Consider the following 10,395-nt stretch of genomic DNA (forward strand, 5'->3'; position numbering starts at 1 on the left):
AGATTTATTTTTACATAAAACGTGACTAAATTTTGATTACCTTGGCCATTTTTAAATGACCCCTTGTAAATCTCCCAAAAAAATTGGTCTTCTGATAAATTTTCCCTCAAAATCAGTATATTCTTGGACGACAAGCAAACGTAGGTTTTAGTTGACTAAAAGATAACCGATTCTGGAACCTTCCACACATCGTTCACATTATTAGACGATCCACATTTTACCAGAACCTTCCAGAGTTCCACTCCACTATATATAATCCTTCCCCTTCCCTTTCCTCCCCCAATTCGAAATTCAACTAAGAAAAACAAAATTTTATCACCACCAATTATATTCGTTTAATTGAAGATGCCGGTCCGACCAACAGGAGGAATGAAACAAGAGTGGGAGCCAGTCGTGCTCCACAAGCCAAAGAAAGCACAAGACCTAAGGGATCCAAAGGTTGTAAACCAGGCATTGCGAACCGGAGCACAGGTTCAAACGGTGAAGAAATTCGACGCCGGTTTGAATAAGAAAACGACTGCCGCTTCCGCTGTCGTTAATGTTAGAAAGCTGGATGAGGCGGCGGAACCGGCGGCGCTTGAGAAAGTACCGGTGGAGGTAAGGCAAGCTATACAAAAGGCGAGGATTGAGAAGAAGATGAGCCAAGCTGAGTTGGCGAAACAGATCAATGAACGGCCACAGGTTGTTGCAGAGTATGAGAATGGTAAGGCCGTTCCTAATCAATTGGTGTTGGCCAAAATGGAGAAGATCCTTGGTGTTAAACTTAGAGGTAAAATTCACAAGTGAGCGTTTGTATGAGATTGCCAAGTTCATGGTTGTATTGTTAATAACTTGTGGATTATCCAGGATTTCGTGTTCTGAACTGATTAATCGTCTTGTAACTGTTTAGAAGCTGTGGCTATGTAAAAAAATATGGTGTAATGTGTTCATTTTAGTGAAAAATGGTAGTACTCTCTTTCAATTTTAAGTGGTACTAGTACTGTGATCTATTAAGCATTTTGTAATTGTTTAGAAGTTGTGGCTCTGTAAAGAAATATAAAACCTTCTGAGCTTATTTTAAGTTAAAATAGTTTAGTTTTTAATTCATAAGTTAAAGGAATTATAGCTTTTAGTTTTTAGCTTGTTTTGGTCATTTTAACTTAAAAACAAATGCTTTACTCATACTGGAAAATAGCTTAAAAATTATTTTGACTTAAAAGCACTTAAAATAAGCCAATTCAAAAGACACATAGGGTGTGTTTGGTATAACGAAAAATATTTTTTGTGGAAAATATTTTTCAAGAAAATATTTTCTTGGAAAACAAGTAGTAATTTTATTTATTTATCAGTATTTGGTACTCAAATTAAGAAAAATGACTTATCAAAAGTATTCATAAATAATTTAGATATAATAAATATGAAGCCATAAACTTTTAAACTAATAACCTTCCGAACCCAAAAATTTTATAAACTTTCGAACCGCTAAACTTTCAAAATCGCGGAATTTCAAACCCGTAAACTTTATAATTTCTAAATCTGTATATTTCAGAACACATAAACTTTTGAATTCATAATTTTGAAAATTGTAAATTTTTGAACTTTTAAACTGATAAATAAAAAAATTAAAACTAAAAAATATATTTAAAAAATATTTTTTTTTCGGGAGGGGAGGGGAGTAAAACGAAAAAAAAATAGAAATTTAAATTACAAAAAAAAAGTAAAAAAAGAAATTCGACGAATTTTTTGCCACGTGGTGGTGGGGGGAGGGGTTTGGGGTGGGTGGTGCAGAAAAACGAAAAAATAAAAATTAAAAATTGCAAAAAAAAAAAATTAAGGTAAAAAATAACTATGCGGGGCGGGGCGGGTTAAAATTTTTGTGGGTTTTGCCAAACCCGCCCCGCACTCGCCCCGCCATCCCTATTTGCATTTTTTTCGTTTTGCAATAATACAAATATTTTTTTCTCCATGTGCAATTAAAAAGGTTTGTACATGTAATGTAAAATGTTGTTCTTATGTACTCTTGGTTAGAAGAGCGAACTGTTTCAAAACAACACTCTGAAAATTGCTCCCAACCTCTTCTATACTGGACGACATCTCATTGGATATGCCAGCAACAACCTCTGGAAGTTGAACTCCAATTTCAAAACCAAACTTATAGTTATGTCTGTGACAGTAAAACATGCTATGCATTGTTCTTTAAATACTCAGCTCATTAAGGAAACTGAAGAGAAATCTATAAGGAGAAAGAACGATAGCTCACTGTAGTAAATCAAAATAGAAGAGTACATCATTAATTAATTATTCGTAGATAATTAAAGGGGACAAAATAAATAAAATATGTTATTTTCCTTATGAGAGGTGTTCCAATATAATGGTTTCTCTAATTCGTCATTTTAATCCTACAGTTAAACCCACAAACAGAAGATGTCTCATGTATAGATATTGCACAGGCGAAAAAAGCACTAACGACAATCTTTAGTTGAGGAAACAACCAATCTAGCAGCAAATAAGTTGTAAAATAGGGATACCAAACATAAGCTCAACCACTTTAGTCTTCAAACAAATTAATCAGACGTAAGCTACTCAGACTTCACACTTTTCTCACACAGTAATCAAACATTTTCCAGCACTATCCTTCAATTAAAGTTTTCTATATTGGAAAATACCAAAGGCATAACAAATCTTGACTGTAGTTGAACTAAGAAGGATGAATTAATCAATGCTTGCCAGAAAATATTTAATGCTGTAGAGTCAACGGAAACGTTATTTTTTCCTCCCGCCATTGAAAAGTGTAAACTAGATGTGTGTAGAACATGCTCAATTCTGCACAATTTGGATGCATATGCATCTCATTGTATATCTTTTAAAGCCAATTAGAAACCTAAATGGATGCCGCCATTATTGCCAAACATTCATGATAACTTATTAATTTGTCGAATTCTTTTTTTTTCCTCGTCATGTCTACTGCCAAATTTTTCTTCTTTGATTTTTCTCTGCTGTTATTTTTCCACTATAAATAGCATCATATGCACAAAATTTCTCCAAATTCCTTTTGTATATCCTCTACCTAAGTATAATTCACTTTAAGAGCTTCACAAAATAATAATATCACTGTTAAGTGTTCAAAAAATAACTTTTATTTTTGGCCTCTTTGGTACGTAAATGTACCTTAATTAACTTAGTCACTACGATTTTGAACGTATTAATCTCTAACTAAATTTTACTGCTTATTGTTTCTTTTATTTTACAGGTAATATTGAGTCATTTATGGTGTTCTTAGCCCCAATGTAAGTCCACTCTTCCTTTTTCTTTTTAAAGAATTTTCTGGATAAAAATATCATTAAAAAGAAATTAAATTGCTCCCTTATTTTTCTATCTTTTTTCAATCCAACTTTTTACAAAATATACAGAAGGTTTCAAGCATACCTTGTGCTTAAAGGAGCAGCAAAGACAACAATGTTGACGATATCACAAATCCATCCAACTAATTCTACTCGTTTGGAGCCATTTGCAAATAACATCACCGTTCTTAGGGCTCCCACATCCAAGAGCAACAACCACGCTGTTGTGACCTGTAAATGATTTCAAGAAGGTGAATAAAAAGAAAGGAAAAAAGAAAAAAAGATATTGCCAATGGAAAGTAGTTAAATATTAGACATGCTTCTTCTGTTTACAGTATTAGCTAAATATCATTTGCACTATCAATGTATATAAGTTAAACCTTTTCCAAAATATTTTGCCAAAGTGAGCAGAAAGTTCTTCACTTCCATTGGCCGATCCTCCCCTCTGACCTTGTTATCTTCACTCACTTGACAATGACAACAATCTACCTCAGCTAGAGATATAATTTCAGCACCGTAACTAAGTGATTCCCTACAATAATAATAAGTGGCTCCAATAAATTGAAAAATAAAACTTCTTGCCCAATACCTTCAAGTTTCAAATTCATATCAACATTCTGTGTATCAGCCTATCAGGATGAAGTGAATATCATAATTCTATTGAGATGAAAAAGATGCAAATGGCATGTTTGTGCATTGGTATATACTACTCATATTAATTATAAAATTATAATTTATAACTCGGGTACCTGCAATTAGCTTAAAATTTTGAAGTAATCCTAATAGTAGTAGCAGTAGTACTTATAAGATTGAAACTTTGCAAGCACTATCAGGGTCAAAATACTGTATAAAAAATGTATGAACACAACTTATAGAGTCACCAATTTATTGGCAGTGGGGTATAACATTTAGATTGATTAATCATGCACTATTTAATACAAACAAAATACACAACATAGCTTTTATATTGTCCAACAAATTCCATATTTCAAATAGACTGGATAAAAAATATCTTTTCTCTTAAAAAGGGAAGAACCTATCAGCAAGTTTTATCTGCTGTGCTACTGTCCTATTGTAACGACCCGACCGGTCATTTTGAGTATTTGTACTTCGCTCGCTAGTTATCGAGTATGACTAGCCCCGTATGATGTAATATGACTTATGTAAATCGTCGGTTTTGGTTTTCAGGTTAATCGAAATAGTTATGGAAGAATGATTCTCAACTCGAAGCTTTAAATTTGAAAGGTTTGACTTTATAGTATTCGATCTTGGATTTGAATTTTTATAATTTGGTTAGCTTTATTAGGTAATTTTAGACTTGGGAGCGCGTCAGGAATGTGATTTGGAGATCCGTGGTGGAATTAGGCTTGAATTGGCGAAATTTGAAATTTGGCGATTTTCGGTCGGCAGTGGAAGATTTGATATTGGGGTTGGAATAGAAATTCGGAAGTTGGGGTAGGTTCGTGATATCATTTGTGATGTGTGTGCAAAATTTGAGGTCATTCGGACGAGGTCTAATAGGTTTCGGCATCGTTTGCGGAATTCGGAAGTTTAGAAGTTCTTAGGCTTGAATCCGAGGGTGTTTTGGTATTTTGATGTTGTTTTGAGTGTTCTGAAGGTTTGACTAAGTTCGTATGTTGATATATGACTTTTTGGTATTTTTGGTTGAGGTCCCGAGGGCCTCGGGATGAATTCAGATGGTTAACGTAGAGTTGGAAAGTGGAATAAGGCAGTTAAAATTGCTGCTTTTGATGTTTCCGCACCTGCAGAGTGGGAACCGCAGGTGATGATCGCAGATGCGAAATCTTGGAGAGTTGCAGCAGGAGCCGCAGGTGCGGATAGTGGAGCGCACATGAGAGACCGCATGTGCGGTGTTGTGATTGCAGAAGCGGGTTCTGAGAGCATAAGTGGGAACCGCACCTGCGATAGATTTTTCGCAGGTGTGGCATCACAGAAGCGACATTATGACCGCAGATGCGGGGTAAAAAGTATAAATTTTGGACTTCACGAATTTTGGTTCATTTTCCACCATTTTTTGTCGGCTTTGGAGCTTTTGAGAGCGATTTTGAGGAGTAATTCAAGGGTTTATCAGTAAGGTAAGTGGCTTTAGCCCTAATACTCGTATATGTGATGATTTTCTGTTGTTTAATCATGTAATTTATAAAGATTACGGGTGAAAATGAAGGGTTAGGGCTTGGAATTCTTGGAGAGTTTGATTGAGGATTTGAGGGGTCAAATGGAGTCGGATTTTGATAAATCTTATATGTATGGACTCGTAAGTGAAAAGGCTTTCTAATTTTGTAATTTTTGTCGGATTCTGGGGCCCGGGGTCGGGTTTGAGAGGATTTCGGGATTTGTGCCAATTTGATAGTTTTTCTTTTGGAATTCATCCCATTAGCATATATTGATGGTAATGTTCTGGTTATGAATAGATTCGGAGCGATTGGAGGCCGAGTCGAGGGTCAAAAGCATCCCGGAGTAGGGATTTGACCGGTTTGAGGTAAGTAATGATTGTAAATCTATTCCTGAGAGTATGAAACCCCGGATTTCACATTGTTTTACTACTTTGAGGTGACACACATGTTAGGTGACGGGCGTGTGGGCGTTGTCACACCTCCTTTTTCCGCCCCCGCGAGGGTGCAAGGAGTTTTTTCCAATTAAAGGACAATCGAAACGGGATTTGTTTATTTATTTCAGAGTCGCCACTTGGGAGATTTAGGGTGTCCCAAGTCACCAATTTTATCCCGGATCGAGGAAAAGAATGACTCTCATATTACAGTCTGCGTACCAGAAATCCGGATAAGGAATTCTGTTAACCCGGGAGAAGGTGTTAGGCATTCCCGAGTTCCGTGGTTCTAGCACGGTCGCTCAACTGTTATATTCGGCTTGATTATCTGATTTTATACAAATATGAACTTATGTGCAAATTTTAACTTTTTACCGCTTTCATAATTATTATTATTATTTTTTACAAGGAATTGCAACGTTGTGAAAATGTATCTCGAACCGCGTTACAATCAATGTACCCGTGGTCGTCGACACACTTTGACTCCGTTGAGATTTGGATTTGGGTCACATCAATGTGCACCCGAGTTTAAGAAAATTAAATTATTAAAGGCGCACCTAAAGCGACTAGCGTATCATCTACTTTGGGTAGAGCCGTGGAATTTTGCTAAACGGTCCATCCCGAAGTCTAAGCAATTTAAAGCAAATATTTACTGAGGGCCCCGCAATTTTGTATTTTTATTTGGCGAGGCTCATCTCATTCTTATTTTTAAAGATAAACCTATAGTGACTACATTTCTTCTATTAAGTTTGTCTCTAAAAATAAAAGAAAATTTCTCAATTAATTACATGCTAAAAAAAATAACTTATTAGTTATTAGTTTACGGCTAATGTGAATGAAAAATTGCGATCGAGTTTGTACAAAGAAAAATTGCTTTCATTCTATATTCTATTATTCAATAATACTGGAACATGAGATTGACACACCATAATATCAAAAACAAATTAACTAGTATTTGATTAATTTAAACTAAAATTATTAGATGAAGAAGTTATACATATGCAAGCCCATTACTCATTAATTAATCGACTACATTTTTATACAAAGAAAGGAAAATTATATTCAAACACAAATCTAAACAGGAGGGATTCAACAGGAACAAAGCCTGATTAATATTTCATTTCGCTTCAAGCCGAGAGTGTACAAATGTGTACCTGGAAATGACAGTACAAGAAGAAGAAGATCAGCAAAGTAGTATGTAACACAGCAACATACAGCAGCAGAAAGCCCAACACAGTAGCTTCAACACCTCAGTCCAGAAATCCCAGCAACACGGAGAAAACTAGTAAAAATGGAGAAGACAAATAGTGCAGAAATCTCTCTTTATTTTTTCTTTCTAGATTTGAACTCTCTATGGTGTTCTTCCGCTCTCAATATTTCAGAAAATTTATTTCTATCTTTTTTACTCTCTCCAAAATGAATTCTGTCCCTGTATATTCTATGTATCCAGAGAGTATATCGAGTGTATACTTCTCTCTCCGCCCCCTCTTTTCTTCTTCTCTCTATCTAGTTTTTCCTCTTTTTTCAACTCCCTTCTTCATAAATTTTCTCTTCTATTTATAACAAAATTTTCGAAATTTTCAGATTTATTTTTTATATTTTTTTATTTTTTTAATTAAAAGAAATCCCACTTACAAATTGCTTTTATTTTTTTAGAAAAAGAAATCCCACCTTTATTTACTTTTATTTTTAAAATTCCAACTTTAATTACTTTATCTTATTTAAAATCCCACTTTTTATTTTTTTAAAAGAGAATCTCACTTTATTTAACTTTTCTTTAAAAAAACAAACCACTATCTTTTCTTTTTCTTTCAAAAATGCTACTTTCAATTACTTTAAATTTTTTAAATTTTCAGATACCTTTATATTTATTTTTTAATTCCAACCTTCTTTTACTTTTTAATTTTTTAAAAATTTCCACAAAACTTTTTATTTTTTTAAATTTTCTACATTCTTTTACTTTTTTTAAAAGAGAATTCCACCTATTTTTACTTTTATATTTTTTTTATTCAATACTTCCCTTTTTCTTATTTTTTATAAATCATTCCCGAAATTATTATATATAAAAATAAAAATAAAATAAAAAAAAATAAAATAAAATATTTTCGGATTTTTTATATAAAAAAACAAAAAATAAAACTATTAATAGTGATAATTCACCTTTTAATTTTTTTTTTTTGGTTTTGTTTTGTGTTGGACAAAAATGAAGAAGGGGTGTTGGGTTAATGGAGCGGACCGGGTCGACCCGGTTTGAAGTGGACCGGGTCATGGGGAAAGTTGGACAATTATTTGGGCCTGTGGTTTGAAATTGAAGAAGTGGCTCAATCCGATTTTTCTTTGTATTTTTGTTCTCTTTTCTTCTTTTATTTTTCTAAAACTAAATTATAAAAGTACTTAAATTATTATTAAGAACTAAATTAAGTTATAAAAGCGCAAATTAACTCCCAATAACAATTAACGCACAATTAAGTAATAATTAAGCATAAAATTGTATATTTGGACATTAAATGCTAAAAATGCAAAAGATGCCTATTTTTGTAATTTTTAATTTTTGTAAAACTAATTTAATTACTAACAATTGTAGAATTAAATCCTACATGCAAAATGCGACATATTTTTGTATTTTTTATTAATTTAACAAATAAACAAGCACAGTCAAATACAAATAATTATCCAAAAATATCACAAAATCTCACAAAATTGCACACCAAGGAAAATCATTTGATTTTGAATTTTTTGAGAGTGATTCTCATATAGGGCAAAAATCACGTGCTTACAGCTGCCCCTCTTTGTCCGAAGACATGAAGGGTTTTCGCGCAAAGATAAAGCGAGCGATTTTTGCCTATCCGAGTACTCCGTGTGAAGCATTTTTTTTAAAAAAGAATTAACTGAACCTTTGCTTCAAAGGTTTCCTACATATCCCTGGCTAAAGGGGAATCAGGTTAATGTAGTTCGGGAAGTTTTTGTAGCTGGGACTACCGTGAGACTGCAATGTTACTGCTGTTGCATGCTGTTATCACTGCTTACCGATCTCCTTGTTACACCTTGCTTAAAAGAAAACAAGAAGCTAGGCTAGACTAAAATTTGTTCGTGTTGCCTTGCTTTCTTGTCGGCTTGTGTTTCCTCCGGTGCTTTTCTTCCGATGCTTTTCTTCCTTTTGACCCATGCACTTGAGTTTGTGCTGGGACCTCTTGTTGCAACCTTTTGCTTCCCGGTGCTGGGGATTTTTATTGTTTCCTGTTGGGGATTCCTGTTGTAACCCTCTGTTTTATTGTCCTCTGACTTGATCTTGAAACGTATGCCTCTGATCTATGGGCGGGCTCCCAGCTTCCAACTTCAACACTTGAAAGGAAAAGACTGAATGTATGCCTCTATTCTATGGGCGGGCTCCCAACTTCAACGCTTGAAATGAAAAGACTGAAACGTATTCCTCTGTTATATGGGCAGGCTCCCAACTTCAACACTTGAAAGGAAAAGACTGAATGTATGCCTCTGTTCTATGGGCGGGCTCCGTGAGACTGCAATGTTACTGTTGTTGCATGCTGTTATCACTGCTTACCGATCTCCTTGTTACACCTTGCTTAAAAGAAAACAAGAAGCTAGGCTAGACTAAAATTTGTTCGTGTTGCCTTGCTTTCTTGTCGGCTTGTGTTTCCTCCGGTGCTTTTCTTCCGATGCTTTTCTTCCTTTTGACCCATGCACTTGAGTTTGTGCTGGGACCTCTTGTTGCAACCTTTTGCTTCCCGGTGCTGGGGATTTTTATTGTTTCCTGTTGGGGATTCCTATTGTAACCCTCTGTTTTATTGTCCTCTGACTTGATCTTGAAACGTATGCCTCTGTTCTATGGGCGGGCTCCCAGCTTCCAACTTCAACACTTGAAAGGAAAAGACTGAATGTATGCCTCTATTCTATGGGCGGGCTCCCAACTTCAACGCTTGAAATGAAAAGACTGAAACGTATTCCTCTATTATATGGGCAGGCTCCCAACTTCAACACTTGAAAGGAAAAGACTGAATGTATGCCTCTGTTCTATGGGCGGGCTCCCAACTTCAACGCTTGAAATGAAAAGACAGAATGTATGCCTCTGTTATCTGGGCGGGCTCCCAATTTCAACGCTTGAAATGTAAAGACTGAAATGTATGCCTCTGTTATCTGGGCGGGCTCCCAATTTCAACGCTTGAAATGTAAAGACTGAAATGTATGCCTCTGTTATCTGGGCGGGCTCCCAACTTCAACGCTTGAAATATAAAAAGACTGAAATGTATGCCTCTGTTATCTGGGCGGGCTCCCAATTTCAACGCTTGAAATGTAAAGACTGAAATGTATGCCTCTGTTATCTGGGCGGGCTCCCAATTTCAACGCTTGAAATGTAAAGACTGAAATGTATGCCTCTGTTATCTGGGCGGGCTCCCAACTTCAACGTTTGAAATGAAAAGACTGAAATGTATGCCTCTGTTCTATGGGCGGGCTCCCAACTTCAACACTTGAAATGAAAAGACTGAATGTATG

The 10,395-nt window shown here is 35.2% G+C and overlaps 1 protein-coding gene across 1 annotated transcript; it reads left to right on the top strand.

The window, feature by feature from the left end:
* The first annotated feature begins 249 nt into the window (after nt 1-249).
* LOC104212195 (multiprotein-bridging factor 1c) lies at nt 250-1,054 on the top strand. The gene has a single exon (XM_009761409.2). It carries the CDS (start codon nt 346-348, stop codon nt 784-786), a length of 441 nt encoding a protein of 146 aa, XP_009759711.1. The 5' UTR covers nt 250-345; the 3' UTR covers nt 787-1,054.
* Nucleotides 1,055-10,395: the final 9,341 nt, after the last annotated feature.

This window comes from Nicotiana sylvestris, chromosome 4 (assembly GCF_000393655.2).
Source record: "Nicotiana sylvestris chromosome 4, ASM39365v2, whole genome shotgun sequence".
NCBI classification, from domain to species: domain Eukaryota; kingdom Viridiplantae; phylum Streptophyta; class Magnoliopsida; order Solanales; family Solanaceae; genus Nicotiana; species Nicotiana sylvestris.

Bases quoted from the DNA above. Each gene is read 5' to 3' on its own strand.
- LOC104212195 (XM_009761409.2), top strand. From the start codon at position 346: ATGCCGGTCCGACCAACAGGAGGAATGAAACAAGAGTGGGAGCCAGTC.